Source organism: Eretmochelys imbricata, chromosome 1, assembly GCF_965152235.1.
Source record: "Eretmochelys imbricata isolate rEreImb1 chromosome 1, rEreImb1.hap1, whole genome shotgun sequence".
Lineage (NCBI taxonomy): Eukaryota > Metazoa > Chordata > Testudines > Cheloniidae > Eretmochelys > Eretmochelys imbricata.
This window is the reverse complement of record NC_135572.1, coordinates 352455616-352478892: the sequence shown is the minus strand read 5'-3', so window position 1 is coordinate 352478892 and position 23277 is coordinate 352455616. Positions and strand designations below refer to the sequence as shown.

Genomic DNA, 23277 nt, shown 5'->3' with positions numbered 1-23277 from the left:
TAAAGGTCCCTTTAGGGGGAAGTGGCTCATCTCTGGCTTTGCAAAGGTGGTGAAGAGCACAGCAAACCGCAATGTCTCCAACAGGATTTCGAGCTGTCAAAAGTACATTCAACAACATTTTATACCTGCTGAGTGTAATTAAACTATCTTTTACCAGGGCTTCTGAAATTAGGGGATGGTTTTACAAGCCAAGGCAAAAAGTGGTATGTGGCGTCCCCCAGAATAACGGTGAGGACAGCAACTCCTTTTATGATAGTGTCATTTGGTGGGAATAGTGTCCCAGCCTGTCCATGAATATAGACTCCTGATCAGTGAAAAACCCTGTCATCATGAACTTTTACAATGCAACCCATTTTGACATTAATAAATTGCTCTCTATGGTCCATGAGGGCTTGCATAACAGTAAGTACCATTTGTGGTTTATGTAATCATGTGCTCCTTGAGGAGGGCAAAATAGGCACACAGCCCCATCAGTGGCCCCAGTGCAGACTGGAAACCCCATTCTCTCAAAGTTAGCAGTTACTTCAGGAATATCTTTTATGCCCGCCATCTTGGGGTAAACCACATGCCTGATTGCCTCAGAAACCTCCGCCACCACTTTACCCACAGTCAACTTTCCAACACAAAAGTGACTGGCAACAGACCAATAGCAGTCTGGGGTAGCCAACTTCCAGATGGCTATAGCAACTTACTTTTTCACCCGGATAGCTGCCTTTATGCATGGGTCTTTATGCTGGAGGGTCAGAGCAAGCTGCTCACAAAGCTCCAGAAATGTAATGTTTGTCATGCAAAAGTTCTGAACCCATTGCTGCTTCATCCCAGGTCTGGAAGGACCTACAGTCTGTGCTTGATGTTCCAGAAGTGCTGGTCTATACAGGGGGCATCAGCAGTTGTAACGAGTATCATGAGGAACATCAGCCAGTTTGTCATCGTCATCTTCCTTCTCTCTCTGCTCCACCATCAGCTCTGTCAGGTGCCTTTGGTAGGTCAGAAAATGCCACCAGAATGCCCACCAGTGTCTGGCGGAAGCTCTGCCCGTTTCCTGATGCAGGAATGAAAGCGCAAGTAAGAAAAGTTCTCCAAAAGGTGCTACCTCCATGTTGTCAGCTCCATGTTGTCAGTGCACAGACGAAAATAACTGCTCAGCAGGATGTGTTAGTGGCTGTAATAGGAAGAGAGCCTAAGACATAAGCCCTTTTATCAGAGGCCTGGTATGAGGCCTAAACTAAAGTAATGGTCAAACTTGCTAATATAAATCAAAGTAAAGTTATGAGCAAAAGGCAAGCCCTGCCTACAAAATTTGGCAAAAACAGGGCTAATATTGCAGAAACACACATTCCTAAATAGTGCTAGGCATAAAAATATATACACAAACATGTTCCAAAAAGGTGGTACCAAAACACCTCAATACCAGCACATTCCCCAAAGATAACAAAAACATACTGACCCATTCTAAAGATAAGATCAAGATGACAGCATAATGAATGAAAATGTTTTAATCAAACCATTAGGTACAAGGTAATGGTGGGGGCGGGGGGGGGGGGTTAGCCACGTCAGAGAGTGGCATCTAACTACATGAAAGGGGTAATATGTAATTTGTTTGTATTGATGCATAAAAATGTATCTCAGAGAAAGCGTCTTTGTCCAGCCAAGCGGGCAGTGGAAAGTCCCGCCACTGACTAAGCTGCGTCTGTTGTCACAGCATACATGTTTTAGTGTACCTGTAACCATTGAGCGGCAGCATTAGCACTGTGCTTCGTCAGCAATAAACTTGGCTGGGCACCTTTGCTACTAAACCAAGTCTGGTGATCTTATTGGGCAATTTAATCAGAGCTTGCTGTATGGGCTATCTGGCCAAAGCCAGTGCGGCAAGCACAAAGAACACGCACGCAGCCAGAACATCTGATAACAGTGGACTGTTCAAATGTCAGTGTCTTAGGTGTGGTGGAAATCCTACATTTATGGTCCTGGCTCTTTCTCAGTTTGGAGAAGAACTCAACTAGCAGCCAGATAAAAACATTCCTAATATATATATTTTAATGATATCTGGTCATTTCTGTTTTTTGAGTCCTGATAAATTGGCACATTTCAAGCAAACGAAAGTGATTTCTGCTTTAGTAGCAGCACATACGGTTTCTCTGATATGATATATGCGTATGCCTGATCATGTTCTATAGCAGCTTGACTGGGACTGTCGTAAAACTAATTGCATCCAGAACAACAAGTGTAATGCTGTTTTACTACAGTTAGCATAGATTACAGGCACTAAGATAGTGGGCTGCAGTGCTGAGATCTCAGTACAAAGGGAACAGCTATTGTAGTTGTAACATGCACGTGAAATTCCTAGCTAAAAACTGACATTCTCTGTGCAGGTTAGTAGGTTCTAAGCCTACCAAAGAAAAGAAGAATTTTAGTTCTACAAGGAGTTGCATCCAAGGTTGCTCTGTAAATGTGAATGTGCAATGGTTCCTTGATTTTTACATATTCCATAGATTCTGTGACCTATTAAATATTCACTTTCTTTAATTTCTGCCATTGACCTGTGTAGTAGGATAGTGCTGCATACTCTCAGTATCTTAAATGATCCCACGGGCAGGTGCAAAAAGCAGAACTCCTTGACAAGAGTTCCTTATGGGTGAAGCACATTACTTCCAAATACACCTTTTCCTTTTCAAAGCAAATTTTCAAAATAGTGTTGAAAGTTGCCATTTTTTCAGGTTTGAGCAGAAACCCTGTTTTAAGCACCATTTACTAGAAATATGACCATTTCCTGGCCATCGTTGACAGAACTTTTGACTCTTTATCTTGATCCACCTTTACCTTATCTACAGTCCTTTCTTCATAGATAGTTTCAAATACAGATAAAAGTCTGTCTTCAAACACTCACAATCCTACACTTTTGTAATAAGTGGTCCATTTCTAACACAATTACAAATCATTGTTAAATTATGATTTTAACTATTTAAAGGTCTGTTTATAACATTGTTTTGGCTAGCGTTGTCCATGTCCTTGTGAATTATTGGATGGGAAAACCATGCTGGCAATAACATGCATGGAAAGTAAAATGGTGCTTAAAATGGTTATAGCTAGCATGATACACATTTTTATGGATAGGTTCTTAACTTCTCTCTATACTTTAGAGACTGCCAAGTTGAGAAAGAGGAACTAGGCTACAAAATGGTAGTCTCCCAGCGTGAATAAAACATTCTTTGCTCTTGGGTTGTACATGATATGAAACCATGTTGCAGCCTGGCAAAGTCCAAAGCTGTTGCACAAATTAGGGACAGTTATAACATTGCTTAGTTTTGTGCACAGACAGGACATAACCATGTTAACTGAGTTAGGACTTGTCTATACAAACACTTAGTTCACAGAAAGCTGGATTGTCAATCTACCATGCAAAAGCCTGCCATGCATTAAATGTCTGTATGAACTGTACTGCTGTGCCCTATGAGTTCCCTCATGCCCTTTGATCTTCTCCCGTTTAAAAATGGGGTAGATCAAAGCACACTTGGGAGCTTTTAGTGTACGGCAGCAGGGTACGCGTAGACATTTCATGCATGGCAGGCTAGTGCAAGGTAGATTCGCCTCCTCGCTTGCTGAAAACTAAGTGTTTGTATAGACAAGTCCTTCGGCGTTATCAAGTTTTAACCATGTCCCACAGCTTGATCCGTTTTTAGTATGGAACAGGTAGGGTTTAAGTCTGCTTTTTCAAGTTTGATGGTCTTCTGTATATTTCTCATTCTACCACTTCCTGTTTTCATTCCTGGGAAGAGTCTTTGCTACTATTGGTTTCTTTCAGTGAAGAACAGGGAATTGGTTTTAATTGAGCTGTTGAACTAGTTGAGGAGAAAGAGTTTGTGATTAGGTGCTTTGTGGTCTCCCCAGTCATTACTATTCATATTTGACTTTTTTGTGTTTTACTCTTAAATTTCCTAAAGTTGTGAATCTTTGGAAATGTGGAAGGTGAATTGCATTATGACATTTTTTACAGTCTGTTGACTTTTCAAAGACCGTTTCATTGGGCGACTTTGTCTCATCAGTAGGATCAGGTGATGTATTTATAGTATTGAATTCTAAGACCTAAAGCTTATTAAATTACTGTGAGTATTTGGAATAGTCATAATGGAATATTCATTACATTTTCTTTATTACTCTGCTACTTAACTGTACTTAGGTATTCCTTTTGTTCGTTAGCTTTCAGGTATTTCAGGGATCATGGTAGGTATTGTCACACGTGGAATGAAGTTGCACAGGACAGCTAAGATGATAATGCATTTGGAATCTGTGAGGTGAAATGATTTTTATAGAGAGAGGAGCTGATAAAGTTTTTGTAGCCAGTGCCTATTATGCTGATGCTGTAATTTCTTAATTGCCCCCTCACGGAAAGGTTCTTGTGTGATGATATTCCCACATTGTAGTATTGAAATGTAAATGTATTTTGGTGATCTTGATAGGCACTTGATTTAAAAAAAAACAAATATTTCAATTTTTGATGATTCTGGCATTTTCAGAATCTTTTATTTCTTGGAAGCATATTTCAGATGTAATTAACATTGTATTTTAGTAATACAGTGGATTCCTTCACACCATAATAGTGTAATGACACGTAAGTGTTTCCAATTTACCATCTTGATTCTTAGACCATACATGCAGCCCTACAAAATTGTCATAAAAATTTACCAGCTCAGGCACAAATGTAATAGCTTGCCCTTTACTATGATGATTGTAGTGGAAAATAAAATGAGTTGTCCTGGGTGAGCAGATTTTTGCGAGGCTGCATAAATGTGATTAATATGATTTTTCCTGTAGCTTTCTGTTGTGCCTTGGATTTCTGACACATTACCCACACAGTGGTCTCTTTGTATTCTTTATGTCCTCCATTCATGCACTGAATTCATGACTTTATTTGTTTTTAACTTTACATGCTTCAGGAGATAGAAATAAAGGTAAGTAGAAACACGGAACAAAACGAGGGATGCAGAGTGCATATTTTATACATTGAAAGACTATTTGCCTAAAAACATGGTACATGCTGAATACCAAAAAAGAATTCCCTGGGCTTGATGAGCAGAATAAGTCCTGTGTCCACAAAAAAAGTACAATATAGAGAGTGGAGTTTGTAAGTTTCCTGGCGTGGCTCTGGCAATGTGATTTAAAAATGCTGCCTCGAGGAGAGAGAAGGTAACTCAATTTCCAGTCTCCTTGGCATTCCAGCTGATGCTACCATCATGGGTGTTAGTTGTGGTGGGTTCTGTGATGTTGGTGCTTGGCTGAAAGGCACTCAGTAGAGATCAATAACTCATTTTAGGTAGGCCACTGAATGGCCCTCAGTGGGCAATGACTATTTGATTATCATGTGCCTGGGATGAATTTTTACCAATATCCTAGAGGTGAAATGTTCTACATCCTGTTACCTATCACCTGACAAACATTCCCCTCTAAAAGAGTTCTTATATGTGATATTTGTGTGCACAGTATATAAATATTTTAAAACTGTCCTTAGTGAGTCACATTGATTCTACATATGCTACTATAAGCAAAAAGCAATAAAATACCACCTCACTCACCAGTGCTGAAAATCCAGCACCTTTCGTGAGCGCTCAAGTCATAATATTAAAAGGACAGAAGTCCATTAACTGAAAGTAAACCAGGAAGCAGCTCACACAACAGTAAAAGCTTTGCAAATTATTCAGCAGCTGCCGCTCCAGCAACGGTGGTAGTTTCCAGAGAGGTGAAAAAGGGACTGGTGGGTTAAAAGTAGGGAAACTGAGTCAAAAGTCCACCCCATTTAGACTTAATCAGTTTTCTCCTTTCTGTATACAATATCAGACAGAATTATTGTCACTTACATTTATGCCAGACAAATAATAACAGACAAATCCGAATTGGTAAATGGGTCCAAGTTACCACATTCTGTGGCACTGGGAAGTTCTTCCACTTTCTGTGATAGACATCACCTTCTCTGATCCCTTGGCCTGGTCCTTCAGTCCTGTTCTTCAGTTTCTGGTCCGATGCATCTTCAGTTTGGGACCATGTTCACTTACGTCTTTTATACATGTCCACATTACTGATTATTTCATCTCTATCCAATAGCCTTTTAGCACATCAATGCTTTGTGTTTTAGGTAACCCATATATTCTGGATGTGTAAGCTTCAGTTACTCAACTTTTGGTTTCTGCTTGTTTTTGCAGTTTCTGGGTCATTTCATTTTATGTCACCTCTGCCCCTACCCAGGGTTGTCCCAGAAAAAGAGGAGTTTTTTTCATTACATGTTTGCGTACCTCTCACTTACATCTTCCAGCACAACATGTTACTTTTTGTTCTGTCAGCAAGAACGTGATTTTAAACAAGCCATCAATTCTACGTAAAAGAACTGTGCTTATGCCAACAAGGCCTTGGCCGTAGCATTACCTTATTGGTACTCATTCACTACCCATAGTTACAAATCATTAAAATATAGCTAACAGTTCATTTTATATATCGGTGTTGTAAGTCATTATATGTTGTTCAGTTCAAGCCTACCCTATTAGAAAGTGTGTGTGTGGTGGGGGTGGGAATTGTACAAAACATGATTCTTTAATGGCAATATTTCTTACTTCTTTAAACACAGGTTTGCGTTCAAAATCTAGTTTTGTTTGTGAATCGTTAGAAGTTTTCCTATGAATGTGTTTTGAGGGTGTGTCAACTTTAGGGCCTTGATCTTTCGTTGTTTTTAATGGTACCCTAACAGGACAATGGAGCAATAGGCACACTGTGCTTTAAGGTCTGATCCAATGAAGCGTTTAAGCATCTGAGCGGTCTCATTGACGTCAATGGGACTAATAAAGAGCTTAAAGTTAAGCAAATGCTTAAGTGCTATATTGGATTGGGGCCCAATGCAGAACTGATCATTTTAAAGACATTTTTAAAATCACATGCAAATGTGTGTGTTGGTGTGGGGTCCATGGCCAAGTACACACCAAAATCTCCACTTTATTTTTGGACTTTTAATATGCTAACATTCTGAGTACACATGGCTTTTGTCTGGAATTAATGGAAAGTTTTCTTAAATGCAATAGTTGTCCATGAAGTTAACCTTCCAGTAAAGAGTTAATTTCAGAGTAGTATGCTGTGTGCGCCTTTGTGACATTTCCAAATACAGCTGTTGAGCAAATAATAATAATGATACAGTAGACAATTACATTTACATTTTCAATGCACCAATCCTCTTCTTATTAATACTGAATACTGTTTTGGCAAAAACTATTAGGCTCCAGTCTTCAATTGCTGTATACTACTTACTGATACAATTTATACTCGACTTTTTCCTCTGCAAGCGGTGCTTTTTCTTGATCCAGTTTTATGTTTGCATTTCTTTTTTTAGGCCAAGCAGCTGGAAGAGAAAGACAGAGAACTGAAGAAGCATGATGCATACTACAAAGAGCAGCTAGCTCGACTGGAAGAGAGGGTGAGACCATTCTTCTTGTTTAATTAAGAGTTTTGTTAATTTCCGTGACCAACTTTGTGGTTTCTGTTTAAGCTTAAAGATCAACAGGAAGAATTTCATAAGCCAGAATTAAAATGATGGAATTAATTGGTTTTTGTCTCTTTCTGTTTGAGAAGGACAAGTGAAGACTGAAGATAGAGGTTATTATTTTGAGAATCATTTTTTGATTCCTTAGTGACTGATATTGTCATTAATATAATTGTCATATTGGGGGGGAGAGATAACTCAGTGGTTTGAGCATTGGCCTGCTAAACCCAGGGTTGTGAGTTCAATCCTTGAGGGGGCCATTTAGAGATCTGGGACAAAAATTGGAGATTGGTCCTGCTTTGAGCAGGGGTTGGACTAGATGACCTCTTGAGGTCCCTTACAATCCTGATATTCTATGATTCTATGATTAAGATGAGTTTTCATTTCTCACAATATTTACTCACACACTGTTTTTTTATCTTCACAAGAGGTTACTTTTCCAGCAATAAAGGGCATACAGGATGAAGAGCCAGTGTAGGTGAACTGGTTTTGTTTCATTGGACATTACCCAACATTCTCAAGATTTTGAGTGAAATTACAACTTTCAAACGTAATTATCTTCCCCTCCCCTCCTCCTCCAAATATATAAATAAATAAAAATAAATAAAAAAAAAAAAACCCCACAATCACATCTTTGGTTAGACAGAGATCATTGCTCTTAGCCAAACCACCAAGATATGCAGGGAAAGATTCATCTTTATTGTTAGAGTAATTTGACATGTTTAGAAGGCACTAGCAAATTTACCTCAAAAGAATTTGAAACTACACTGCAAACTGTTGGAACAATCCAGATGGCTTAACGATAGTGGAAGTGTAATGAAATGCATTCTTTTTAATGGAGTAAATATTTCAAAAAGATGTATTGCTATTAATGTTTGCATTTTACATAATGAAATTTTGTAACAAATCACGCTTCTCGCCTTTTTGGCATCATTTAAGGCAAGTCCCAAAATTTGGAACAACTTTCAATTTGCATAGCTTTGCATTTTTCATCCAAGAAACTACATGGATTAAAGGCCCTCTGGATAATCAGCTGAGCATGAGCTTCTAGTGTGACGCTGTGGCCAAAAGGCTAGTGTAATCCTTGGATGCATAAACAGGAATTTTGAATATGAGTGGAAGAGGTGGTGTTATCTCTATATTCAACGCAGCGTGACCACTGCTGGAATATTGTGTTCAGTTCTGGTGTCCACAATTCAATAAAAATATTGATTAATTGGAGAGGATTCAGATAAGAGTCATGAGAATGATTAAAGGATTGGAAAACATGCCTTATATAGTGATAGACTTAAGGAAGGTTAAGGGATGACTAGATTACAGTCTATAGGTATGTATATAGGGAATAAATATTTGATAATGGGCTCTTCAGTCTAGCAAACAGGGTATAACAAATGAATTGCCTGAAGTTGAAGCAGGAGAAATTGAAACTGGAAACAAGATGTACATTTTTATCAGTGAGTATAATTAACCATCGAAACAACTTGGGGTTTTGGCATTTTTTGAGTCCAGATTGGCTCTTTTTCTAAAAGATATTCTAGGTCAAACAGGAATTATTTGGAGTAAGTCCTAGGGCCTGCATTATACAAAAGGTCAGACTTGATTACAGTGATTCCTTCTGGCTTTATAATCTAGGAATAATATGCCAGCCTTAACTTTGAGTTTTCTTGGTTTTTGATAAGTCTTAATATGGTTAAGATATTACTGTAATTTATATTTATTCACATATACAGATGTGTCATTCAGGCGACTAAAAACTTTGTAATGGATTAGAGAGGACAGCATATTGCACAAATTGTCAGTGTATATAATTGGCTACAATGAGCGTTTTAGTTAGTGGATAGATGGAATGTAGTGTTTTTATGGTTTGAGCTACTTTTTGCAAACAAGACAGATGAAGTTCTTATTATTTTGGCAATGAAATATATTTTGAAATGACCAGATACCAATTTATTTTAAATTGCCACTAAGATGACACATTAGCTGGACCATTGAGACATGGAGTCTCAATGCATTCTCAGCTGAGACTCCTCAGCTGTTGAACTTCTTCTTTCTGGTGCTCTACCAAAACTAGAATCTTGTAGATTGTGGCGCATGTTGCAAGGCTTACTTTTTCGGCCAAGCATTTGTTTGACCTTACGGAGGAATACTAGGGAAGCTTTTTTGTCAGTTTGGTTTGGGCTTGTTGGTAGCAGGATGTCTCTTATGGCTCTGTGTAATAGTTGGGGGTTTCCAGGAGGCATGACAAAGGATAATCAATAAACAGTCATTTTATATTTTTAGTTACATCATATACATACAGTAAATTGCATTTTATCCTTCAGTGACTTTTTGTTTATTCAGAGCAGATACAGAGCTAAAGTGGCAGAGAAGACTTGAGAAAAGGGGCCAGAGTAGAATAGCTCAGTGGAATTGAGATCTAGCATACCTGTGTTGAATGTGTACTGTTGCATATATAACTGAGATAACAAACATTACTGATTTTAGTGCCAGCTTTTTGTGCAATGCTGAAGATTTGTAATGAACGACTCCTTCCCATGTGTCAAGGGACACAGGATCTCTGCTGCATCTTCCCTCTGCTGAGGGAACTGGGGATATTTAGTCTGCAGAAGAGAAGAGTGAGGGGGGATTTGATAGCAGCCTTCAATTACCCTAAGGGGGGGGTTCCAAAGAGGTGGAGCTAGGCCAGGGTTGGCAACCTGCGGCATGAATGCTGATTTTTACTGGCATGCTCCTGCCAGCTGGGGTCCTGGCCGCTGCCAGCCTGGGTGAATGGAACCCCAGGCAGGTAGCGGGCTGAGCGGGGCCGACGGCTGGGACCCCGGCTGGCAGGAGCTGGCAGACGGAACCCCAGACCAGCGGCGGGCTGAGCAGCTCAGCCTGCTGCCAGTCTGGGGTTCTGTCCACTGGTGTAGTGTATTAAATTTCTCCCTGTAGGAATGTGCTAATTGCGGAGCACCAGGACTGGCAGCCATAAGTAGTATACCGTAAGTAGCACATTCCTACTGTTTTGGGGAAGGCTGTGCCTCCCCAAACAGCCAGCGCACTTCCCCCCTCATAACCCCCGACCCATCCAACCTCCCCCACCCCCTCACCCCTTGACTGCCCCCCTCAGAACCCCCACACCCATCCAAACTCCCCCACCCCCTCGCCCCTTGACTGCCCCCCTCAGAACCCCCACACCCATCCAAACTCCCCCACCCCCTCGCCCCTTGACTGCCCCCCTCAGAACCCCCACACCCATCCAAACTCCCCCACCCCTTCAACCCTTGACTGCCCCCCTCAGAACCTCCGCACCCATCCAACCGCTCCATTCCTTGTCTCCTGACCACCCTCTGGGACCCCACCCCTCATCCAAGCCCCCCTGTCCCCTGACTGCCCTGACCCCTGTCCCCTGACTGCCCTGACCCCTATCCACACCCCCAACCCCTGACAGGACCCCTGGGACTCCCACGCCTATCCAACCACCCCTGTTCCCCGTCCCTGTACCATGCCGCTCAAAGCACCAGGACTGGCAGCCATAAGTAGTACGCCGTAAGTAGCACATTCCTATGGGGAGCAATTTAATATACTACACCTGGCCCCGCTCAGCCCACTGACGGTCTGGAGTTCTCAAAATATGTTCTCGCACCCCTTATCAAAAATTACACTACAATTAGCTTAAAAACTTGAAAACGTAAAAACTTTGTATATTACAGTAATCCTTAAAAATATATAATGTTAATAAATACATAGGTTTGATGAAACAAAGTAGTTGTACTTATGTGCTTGTGCTTAATTTGCGTTTTTGATTATTTACCTTCTAAAAAAATCTCGCATGTCTCGCATCCCCAGAAAGGGCATCTCGCACCCCCAGGGGATGTGTGTACCCCCGGTTAAGAACCACTGCACTAAACTGATAAGATCTGCATTTTAATTTTAATTTTAAATTAAGCTTCTTAAACATTTTTAAAAACCTTGTTTACTTTACATACAACAATAGTTTAGTTACATAATAAAGACTTAGAGAGGCCTTCTAAAAACGTTAAAATGTATTACTGGCACGCAAAACCTTAAATTAGAGTGAATAAATGAAGACTCAGCACACCACTTCTGAAAGGTTGCCGACCCCTGAGCTAGGCTGTTCTCAGTGGTGGCAGATGACAGAACAAGAAGCAATGGTCTCAAGTTGCAGTGTGGGAGGTCTAGGTTGGATATTTGGAAACACTGTTTCACTAGGAGGATGGTGAAGCACTGGAATGGGTTCCCTAGGGACGTGGTGGAATCTCCATCCTTAGAGGTTTTTAAGGTCACGCTTGACAAAGCCCTGGCTGGGATGATTTAGTTGGGGTTGGTCCTGCTTTGAGCAGAGGATTGGACTAGATGACCTCCTGAGATCTCTTCCAACCCTAATGTTCTATGGTTCTATCTTGGTTTCTCCTCTGAATTCCTCAGAATGAGAGCAGGACATTCTCAGTTGAGAGTTCTCAGCCATGGAGTGTGTGCCCTCTGTCTGTCAGAGTTGGGAGCTTTTCATGGCATGTTATAAAGCTAATTTCTTCATTCTGCCTTTTGTATTGATATATTAAAGAACCACTGTTTTGGCAAGGTGATTATTTTGTTTGTTTGTAAATCAAGTCTGAGGCATGTAGGTTCCAATGCAGTGAATGTTCCATAGGTGCTGAAATGAGATGAGCCCTATCTTCAAAGTCTGGTTTATCTTCTGAACAGATTTGGGGTGTGCAGGACTGGAAGAAGAACAGGGGCTACGTGCAAAGGTCAGGTCAAGATCTGAACTGCATCCAAGTTTCGAGATATTTTTTACCTGGATGTCTCCCCCCACCTCCGGGTCATTTGTTAAACAAAACAATGCTGATAATTTTTGAGCACCGTGATCTGAATAGAAGTGAAAGTAACCAAGGAAGGAATGGAGAGGCCGTTGGAGTCTCAATGTTGTAGAGAATGGTGGAGGTGGGCTTAAAAGGGAGCTATAATGTGCAAATTAATAGAGTAGTGTAGCATGTAGTTTATTTCTAAACTCTCATTGATTTCAGTGGAAGTCTGCACACAGATAATGGTGTGTGCTGTAGAACAGAGAGAAGATAAGAGTGGAATAAAAAGATGGGAACTTGGAGAAATAAAATGTCAATATGAAGAAATTTGTATTATTAGTCTTGTCATCTGTGGTGAAGCATGCTAATTAAATTTTAAGATCACTCTTACATCAGATAAGCACATTTTAACAACACCTTGGTTACTAATAGGTGGTATTTTTGTCTATTGCATCACTAAGTGTCAGAACTCATCTGTATGATTAATTGGCCTTTTGATTAGTTAGCTTTTTTTCAATTAGAAGCTTCACAGCTGTGTTCTTCTGTGCTGCTGAAAAAACAGTGTGGACATTGATAATAAAGGGAGATGACAACAGAACAGATTAGTGTCAGCACAATGTGCTCCTTACGGAGAGAAATTATTATACATATTCACTGCCAGATGAAGTATGTCACTTATAAAATATTTCAGTGACTGGAGTGAAGATGTGTCAACCTTTTCAGGGGATTAATGCAGGACAAAGTAACTGTGCACCAGTGACAGCTGTGGGACTAAAACATAAACAGTTCAATTCTCAGGGGCAATAGCTGTTCATAAATTTGGTTTATGTGCTAAAAATCCTTTGGTACTTTCCAAAAAACAGTGATTTCCCCCAACAGCTGCTAGTGTTTCTAGGTCAAAGATGACACATAAACTAAGAGTTATTGCATACTCCACAGCAGCTAAGCAAGATGGAATAGTTTAACAAAGAAGTTAAAAAATAACCTTCAGATACAGTATATCTGGTTAGGCTATAAACTCATTATTTAAGAGTTCCCACATTAGACTTTCAGAGAGAAATTAATTCATCAGCCCTAAAAGGGGCATATTCTACTTTGTATATACCCAAGAGATATATGGACATTGCTCCTTACACACATTCTGATCAGAACAGACCACTGAGGATTGGTACATATGTAGTTGTAGGATACAGATATAAGGTTTTTGGGTCACTTTTTTTTTTATGCTGATGGAAACAGGACCTGGTACCTTTATTTGTAGCAATTGGAATAGAAGCTGTAATGCAGTTGTAGATATTTTTCATTGTCTGTTTATGGTTCTTGTAAGTTAAATGAAAAATTAACAGAAAATTAGATTTAAAAAAAGGCCCATAGAACAATATCTCTTGATAGAACCACTCTACATTCTATAGTACCCTAAACGTTCACATATACAATATGTTGACTTTTCCTTAAAATTGCAGTGTAAGAATTGATGAGATGAGGTTTTACTACTTTCTGTCTGTGAAGCTGTGCAGGCTCCCAAGACCTCTTTTTCTAACACACACCAAGAATTGTGTCCCCCTCTTGTATTTGCCGTTGTCCTGATCAGCCATATGAGTCATTCTGTCATTGGTCTAACTTTACATTGTTTCAAGATCTCATCTGTCTTTGCATTTCTAATGTGCTCATCACTGTGTTATCTGGAGGCCAACAAAAATAATAATTTGTACTAATTTTGTTCATAGTGTGTCTTGTGCTCCACCATTCCTTGATCCGGTTGCTGCTGCTTTAGAGTATTTTTAAATCCATGAGAAATGCTGGTTGTCTCTCTTCACCTTAGCAGTGCCATGCAGATGTATGGTACTATATAAGTAATACAGTTTATAGGAAGTGAAACAACTTACATTCAGTTGTCATTTAGTGTTCAGCTCTATCCTGATGGGAATCATGCCCCTATTTGTGGGAGTAAGAATGAAGGAGTTTAAATAAGCTAACATATCACAAAATTATTTAACTTCTATCAGTCTCATATGAATGAGTAAGAAATAAGCCCTAATATTGGTCAGGCTTTGGCTCAGTCAAGGTAATAAGTTCCTATGCTTCTGATTTCCTAAAAATATCTTCACTGGGCAGTGTACAGAGTACGTGTACGTATTTTAAAAGAGCTAGATGTTGTTAGTATTTATTGTTTATATTATAGTAGCCCTCAGAGGCCCCCTACATCATGGTAGGTGCTGTACAATCTCAGAGATAGACAAAATCCCTGTCTCAAATAGCTTAAAGTCTGAGGTCCGGATCCTACAGTGAATTCTGTTGGCAGACCTCTGTGGATTTCAGTGGAGTTCTTATGGATGCAGAGGCTCTTTTTGTGAAAAGCTTATTGTCAGATCAGAGCCTAAGAATTTAGACATAAGTTCTGGAAAAATGATAGTCTTACCTGAATCCATTTTATTTTTTTCGCGACTTAAATTTTGAGGAAGGATTTACAAATCATTGGATCGGCACTTAATTTGGGAATTCTATTTACCGTTTAGGCTTTCAAGGAGTATTAACCTTAAGGTAAGATGAGCACAAAGCTGTGAGCTGATGGCACACACTATACCAGGTATTAAATAGTATAATCCATCCTGTTTGCTACAGTAAATAGGATTTCACTATTATGATGTGTCAGGGTTTTCAGAGAAATCAAATTTACTAGACATTAAACTGCCATCCTTTCTGCTGAGCAGCTTTATTCTGGGATCTTGCGTTCAAATTAATCCGGTTGGTAGGAAATGCTCATACCAATTGTGCAGGGAAATTATAATTTAATGATCTCTTCCTTTTCTCTATTCAGGGCTTAGAATGGACCACTGTGCTTTGCAATGATAGCCCCAGGGCTCTGAAAAGAAGATAATATACAGTTCAGCTTCAGAGCCAAGTCTTGCCTTTTTTTGAGTTTGTAATGAACATAAGTACTAAGATGCAAACAATATAGGTTTCACGTTTGTTCATATTTTCCAGTATTTTGTTTACCCTTTCTGAGTCTCAACAACTCAGCTGCAGCTTGCAAGGTGTAGATAATAAGAGAATCAAAAAGTTTTATAACAAAGCAATGTAAATCAATTCAAACCTTTATGTTCTCTACAATATATTGGGAGTAGTGTAAGCATGTTTAATTTAAAAAATAAATAAGCTATCACCCTGTTCCTTTTCTTGAAGATATTGCATTAGTGTATCAGCAAGAATTTTATAACTGGGAAAGGATTCAACTCCTTTTGTCCTGTGTTTAAGAGCTGCAGTTAGTACAGCAAACGCATTTTCTCTGTACAAGTTTGGACTTCATTCATTGATGGCTTTCAGAATCAAATGACAATGATATCAATAAAATGTGTGGAGACTTTGGGTTGGATCCATCAGAGTGGAAAATGAGTTTAGATGATGATAACATGCAGTTGTATGTAATACATTTTATGTGAGGAACTGAGAGCTTTGTAAACATTAAGTCTCTGAATGTTCTTGAGAATTAATTAATTTACCTCTGGGGTGTAACTTGGCTAACTGGCAAAGTTCTACTTGTTTGGTTGACCAGGGTGAATAAGTTCCTTGCTGAACAAGTAAAATATCAGTAAGTTTTTTGATACTGTCAGTCATAATGCTAAGTGATGGGCAAATAGATTTTTGTGCCTGGGCTGGTTTTAACATATTCTAAACCACTAACTATAACAGTACACAACAGCACTAATAAAACTGCTTAGCACTTGACATTTTGCAAACACTATGTGAATAATAAGTAATCAGTACACTGATCTCTACGCAACAGCTGAGGTTGGGATCTTTAGTGATTGCAAGAGGTCAAGACTTAGGTGTACATATCTCATTTGAAAGGCGACCCCTCCAGCACCAGAGTGCCCCATAACTCCATGCCATGCCATTGATTCCATCCTGATTCACAAGTCATAGTGCCTCTTGTCATAGTATCTGTCCGTATCTTGGCTAAGATTTAAAAATGGGATATTAGGTTACATCAGCTGTCTCGATCTAACTAATGCTTTCCAAAACTCTAGCAAGATGCAAGGCAAGGCAAGATACATTTTAGGACCTGGTAAGCTGATTGAGCTAAAGCCTAGGAGGTACAAGACTAGGCTTTAACTCAACCATCTTAGCATGGGCTAGGATTTTGGATTTTGGAAGGTGGTTAGCTGTCATGAGGTAACAACACACCTTTTGAACCCTTGTCAAGATAAAGCCTTCATGTGCTGAAAATGTATGTCAGACCTGCAAAGTGTTGTCCATAATGGAATCTGTTCTCCCTCTCTCCCAGGTTCCAGGCAAGAGACAAGGGGCTGGGGTGGGAAAAGTGCAGCAAAATTTGCCTGACATTTTGAATTTCATTTAAAATGTTTCCAAGAACGCTATTTACTGTATAAACCAAAGTCCTAAGTGTTGCTAGTGGAGTAAGGAAAGGGAGATGTGATTACATTAATATCATCCACAGAGCAGGCTAGTTATAAAACTTAATTAAATTTCTCCAGCATCACTATATGCCAGCCTAGATACTGCGTCTGTATCCTCCTGTCTATAGACAATGACAGGGGCTGAAAAAAACAAAAGCCTATGTATTTGCTTGCAGAACTCCTTCACATATAACTAAGAAAACATAGTGTGATGTCCATTTGAAAATCTTAATATATTGTGTAGACAATGAATTAAAACTCATAGCATCTCTGTGAGGTTGGTGATGTTGCCCTCCCATTTTGCAGTTGGGGAAATTGAGGCAGAGAGAAATAATGTGACTTGGCCTAGTTTACACAGCAATTCTGTGGCAGAGATGAGAATAGAAGCAGATCTAAAATTAGATCCAGATTGCCAAATTCCCACCTGTGAGCTTGGGCTTTCAAACTATTCATTCTTCTTCGAGTGTTTGTTCATGTCCATTCCAGTCAGGTGTGTGCACGTGCACAGTAGCCAGAAGAATTTTCCCCTAGTAGCAACCATAGGGTGGAGTTGCACCTTCATGGCATCCAATATCGAGCCCTGCCGACCCTACACCCCCTCAGTTCCTTCTTACCGCCAGTGACGATAGCTGAAACTTTTCCCCTTGCTCTTCTCTTGCTTCAGCAAGTGGATTAGCAGTGCTTTATTCGCTCTACATAGTTAGTTTCCAATAGTTAGTATAATTCAGTAGTTCTTTATAAGTTTCAGCTATGGGGGTTCCTCTCCACCCCCATTTGTTATCGGGGCCTGCCGCGATCCCAGGCTTTACGACTTGCCAGATTTGCGTGATGCGCATGCCAAAAAGTGACGCCCACATCTCCTGCTTACAGTGCCTGGGTGAGGGTCACCAGAAAGACCGCTGCTAGATCTGTCAGGAGTTCCAACTGAGAACCATTAGGGAGACGGAGCAGCGTCTCAAAATTCTTCTTATGGAGACTGCTCTCCGACATCAGTCAGACCCAGGCACCAGGAATCCTGCTTCTGGCATGTCGTCTTTGAGGCGAAGTGCTCCAGCGCCGTCTTTGAAGGATCCAGTGCTGAAGAAAGATACTGGCAAGGAAGCTTGGCACCGTCATGGAGCCTCTTGGGGACATTCCAGCCTTCGGCACCAGTCCCAATTGCCGGAACAGAATAAAAAGAGGTCGGAGAGAGGCCATTCTCCCTCCGCAAGACCCAGGGACCAGCCACCAGTGGCACCTCAGTCATGCCATGGCTCGGAGACTCAGAGTGGGGCCACGTTGACTCCTGCCCAAGCGAGGCAGTCGAGTATGGGCCCATCTCGCTCACTGCACCCATCGGAGCATCTACCGCTCCCGTCCACCCCAGAGGCTTTCGAGGTGGTGCAGAACCTACTGAGGCTCATGGCGCTGTTCTTGCCGCCGAGACAAGGGAGTGTCCCGGTACTGCAGGTTCCATCCCAGCATCCCGTGCAGTCAAAGGGAAAGTCAGCGATGATGACACGCCGATCCCCCTCACCTCAGCACTCTGCTTCCTGACGCTCTACCTCGAGAGGAGCAACTCCACCCTGGTCCTCCTACTCGGAGTCAGAGTCGGAGTCAGACTCGTACCGCTCTGACTATAGCAGGAGCAGAAGATCCTCCTCACCGTAGGTGGTCCCACCCGATGCAGTGGCCCCTCAATGGCAAAATCCACCTCAGTCGCCCTTTTGGACTCCGTGGGCTTTCCATCAAGCCCAGGGTCGGAGCCAGGGGTCCTACTCGGGTGCAGGATCAGTGGTGTCCACGACGTTCATTCTGCCACAGTTGGCACTGGAGCCAATGCCTCAGTCATTAATACCAGCACTGACATCGGCCACTTCAGCACCGGAGGCTTCAGCGGCCCCAATTGCAGCTACAGCACCCTCGGCACTGACGATGGCACCGAGACCGCCTCCATCGTCGGCACTGGCTGCAACAACACCTACAGGAACCCTGGCGCACATGCTGCACCAGGCACCGGCACTGGTGTGGGAACCGACACTGGCATCAACACCTGCGCCTTTCACAGCACCGGGACCAGGCCAACCTACTGCAGTTTCCACAGGGTCAAGAGATAGCTTGAGTGGGGACGGTAGGGAGCCACTCCCTCCCCTGGTGGTCTCCTCCTCCTCCTCACCAGATGAGGCCCTAGCAGGCACTTCAGTAGCCCCAGCTCTGGAAGACTCCAGGGTGTTGCAGCAGCTGCTGTGACGGGTCACCCAGGTTCTGGGCATTAAGGCAGAGGAAGTTGTGGATGATGAGGACCCTATGGTGGACATCCTGGCTCCCTCCGGCCCTGCCCGTATCGCTTTACCACTGATAAAGACAATCATGGACATAACCAAGACCCTTTGGCAGACCCCGGCCTCGCTGCCACCTACGACTAAGCACAATGAGCGCCAGTACTTTGTGCCCTCCAAGGGCTATGAACAGATCTATTACCACCCTCTGCCTGATTCTCTGGTGGTGGATGCTGCTAACCAGCGGGAGAGGCAAGGATTTCAAGGCCCTTCGTCGAAGAATAGGAATGCCAAAAAATTAGACATTTTTGGGCGAAAAGTCTGCTTCACGGGGGGACTGCAACTCCGAGTATCCAACCAGCAGGCCATCATCAGCAGGTACTCCTACAATGCCTGCTCGGCGATGGCTAAATTTATGGAGTTGCTCCCCTCGGACTTCCACGCCAAATTTTCGGCTTTGGTTGACGAAGGGAGACTGATCTCCAGAGTGTCCCTTGAGGCAGCACTTGACGGGGCAGATGCAGCAACCAGAGTTATGGTTACTGGAGTGGCCATGAGAAGGGGCTCATGCCTCCAGGTTTCTGGCCTCCCCTGTGAGGTACAGCAAACCATCCAAGACCTGCCCTTTGAAGGTGAGACTCTCTTCGCAGAGAAGATGACAAAAGGCTAAACAGCCTTAAAGATTCCAGAGCCACCCTCAGGTCCCTGGGCCTCTATACTCCTTCAACTCAGCAGAGACAAGTCCATCCTCAGCCCAAGCAGCGGTTTGGTCAGCAGAACTGCCAAGACGGGTCCAAAAGGAGGAATCGGAATGGCAGGAGAAGGCTGCGCCAACCTTCTGGCCAGGGCTCGGGATAACTCAAGCTGTCTTCAGGACACAAACTGGTCTTTTGAAGGCACGGTTGAGGATGGTATACCACACCAAAGACTGGATCCATCCCGCCTTACCTTCTCGTCCCCACTATTCCCTTTCTACCATGCATGGTCCTGTATTACCTCGGACCGATGGCTCCTCCGCACGGTAGAGAGGGGATACTCCGTCAAGTTCTCTGCCCTCCCACTCTTCCACCCCCCCCTTCCCGTCCCTCTTCAGGGACCCTTCTCACAAGCAGCTCCTTATCCAGGAGGTGCAATCGCTCCTATCTTTAGGGGCAGTGGAGGAGGTTCATGAGGAGCACAGGTGCAAGGTCTCCTATACTCCTTCCCGCCCATACCGCTCATTCACAAGGTACTCCTCAAGATCCGGAGGGAACGAGCTCAAGTCATATTGATAGCACCAGCCTGGCCCCATCAGTACTAGTACACATCTCTCCTAGACATGTCCGTGGAAGCCCCAATCACCCTGCCGCTCTTCCCAGACCTTCTGACACAAGATCACGGTTGTCTTCAACACCCGAACCTTGAGTCGCTTCACCTCACAGCATGGAAGCTCCATGGTTGAACCCGATGGAGATTTCCTGTTCAGACCACATTAGACAGGTCCTCCTTGGCAGCAGAAAACCGTCTATGAGAGCCACATACGTTGTTAAGTGAAAGAAATTTTCAGTCTGATCGGCGCAACACCATTCGTCCCCAACACTAGCATCCGTGCCACTTATTCTGGACTGCCTCCTCCATCTGAAGCAGCAGGGGCTTTTGTTATCTTCAATAAGGGTGCACTTAGCTGTCATCTCGGCCTTTCACCCGGATGAGGAGGGCTGCTCTCTGTTTACTAACCCAATGGTCAGCCAGTTCTTAAAAGGGCTCAATAGGCTATACCCTAACATCTGTCAGCCTGTCCTGATCTGGGACCTCAACCTGGTCCTTACTAGACTCATGGGACCACCTTCTGAGTCTGTGGCGTCATGCTCCCTGCTCTACCTTTCTTTCAAGGTGGCGTTCCTGATGGTGATAACCTCGGCTGGGAGGGTGTCTGAACTCAGGGCCCTAAACTTAGAGCCCCCTTATGCCATGTTTTATAAGCACAAGTTGCAGCTCAGGCTGCCTCCTGCTTTCCTCCCAAAGGTTGTGTCACAGTTTCACATTAACCAGGACATCTTTCTCCCGGTGTTCTACCCTAAGCTTCATCCTAGCAGCAAGGAGCAGAGACTCCGTTCACTAGATGTCCACAGGGCACTAGCCTTTTACAATTGAGAGGACGAAGCCGTTCAGAAAATCGACCCAGCTGTTCGTGGCAGCGGCAGACAGAATGAAAGGCCTGTGCTTGTCGTCACAATGCATTTAGTCATGGATCACATCCTGCATCCGGGAATGGTACAACCTGGCGGGGGTTCCCGCACCCCTGTTTACTGGCACCCCACCAGGGCGCAGACTTCGTCAACAGCATTCCTCGATTTCTCAGCAGGCCAGAGACGATGCAGCCTTCAGATGAGCAGTGCTCCAATCAGTGGCTGACTCCGACCGCGCCTCCTGTTCTTGGGCTTGTGAATCACCTGATTGGAATTCACATGAGCAAGCACTTGAAGAAGAAAAAACGGTTACTCACCTTCTCATAACTGTTGTTCTTTGAGATGTGTTGTTCATGTCCATTCCAATACCCACCCTCCTACCCCTCTGTTGGAGTAGCCGGCAAGAAGGAACTGAGGCAGTGTGGAGTCAGCAGGGCTTTGTATTGGGCACCATGAAGGTGCAACTCCAGGTGGTGCCCAGGCTGACCCTACGGTTGCTGCTAGGGGAAAAATCTTCTGGTTACTGTGCACATTTGCGAGCACGCACCTGATTGGACATGAACAACACATCTCTAAGAATAACAGTTACGAGAAAGTGAGTAACCGTGTTTTCTATGCTTTAGCTCAGACTCAGCACCAGAAAGATAAAACTGGGAGTTCATCATAATTTTGCAATGCTTTGTGTTTCTATACTGTTCGTAGCAATACCCTATTTAGTACTGACCAGAATGTAATGTTGTTGCAGTTTCACATAATAAAGCTGTCAACTCAACTTGAGATCCAGTATCATGTCGCAAATGCCAGAAAATTCTTCTCTTTAGATTACATTATATTTTTGGGATTACCCTGTTGTTGAGAGAGCTCTTTGCCTGGCATATTAAGATCAGGAATCTTGCTATCAGTTAAAATATCTCTAACCTCAACCTGATTGACAAAAGGCAGAGACTGAACTGTAGCCTTTTGACTATAGTATTGCTTTAGTGCAATAGCTCCATATCTGGCTGAGCCTCATTATAGTTCTAAACAATTGTTTTTTAAACTGATTTTTTTTTCCACTCATCTTCTATTACGGCCTTCCACTAAATTAACTTTAAAAAAAATTGTGTATTTTCCAACAACCATCACAAGTCAGCCTTGCCTTTATATTCCATGACATTTTTCTTGTTTAAAAAAATACTTTTCGTTCCCATCTTTCATTTTCTTGCATCAAATCAATAGCAGTCCTGAAATGTCACTTAATAACAACAACAACAAAAAAAAGCAGATGCACTACACTGAATAATAGACATTAGTGTGTAGAGAAACATTTCTTTCAATAGAGAATTTTTTCCTTTTCTACATATAAACTACATGAGACAAAAATACAATAATGTTTCAGGTCATTTTTCTTTATCATAAACTGTGTTTCTATGAAAAGATATAGTAGCACCAGGAATAGCCATGTTTTATAGAGGCTGTTTGTACGATCCATTTTTCCAGATTCCCAAGATATGCAAAAGAAATTGATTTTTTTTTTTGGCTGTGAAAATTATTATATCTACACTTCAAATGCAAAGCAAAATATGGAACTGTCTGTCTTGTGCTTTGTTTTCTTTAATTTGTATAAAAATCATTAATACCAGAATACTGTGTGTTAAGTAGCAATAACTTATACCACATTTCAGTGCTTCCATTTGTCTTAAACATACTAATACCTGATGTTTGGATACTGTGTGAACCATCTGGAAATATATAAGGAAAAGTATTGGTATCCTTAGAGGTTGTTCTTTTAATCTTCCTCCATAAATCTATTCGTCTACCGCTTTTATCACTTTTACAGAATTTTTCTTAGTCCCTCTTGCTTTATATCTTTGTCTTGTGTTGGTGTCCTGAACTGAATGCATCCAATTTCCCTGTGCTGTATAGATGATTACCACCTCCCTATACTGTGATGTGATTCCTCTTCAAATGCAATCCAAAGCTTTCACTCTTTTTCTGCCATAATATATTGAAGTTCATACCTAACATGCTGTCCGGAATTCATCCTTAAGTCTCCTTCCAATCTTTAGACACTCGCTCTTTCAAAGTGCCTTCTTCCTGTTAAACCTTTGCATGTTAAATTATTTTCTC

General features: G+C 42.1%; 1 protein-coding gene across 4 annotated transcripts in view; it reads left to right on the top strand.

Moving 5' to 3' along the window:
• Nucleotides 1-23277, top strand: part of CHCHD3 (coiled-coil-helix-coiled-coil-helix domain containing 3) — a 239570-nt gene that overhangs the window by 144122 nt on the left and 72171 nt on the right. For all 4 annotated transcript variants that reach the window (XM_077837108.1, XM_077837097.1, XM_077837128.1 and 1 more), the window contains exon 5: nucleotides 7367-7450. In XM_077837108.1, the coding sequence (XP_077693234.1) occupies nucleotides 7367-7450 (84 nt within the window). The remainder of the gene's footprint in view (nucleotides 1-7366; nucleotides 7451-23277) is intronic.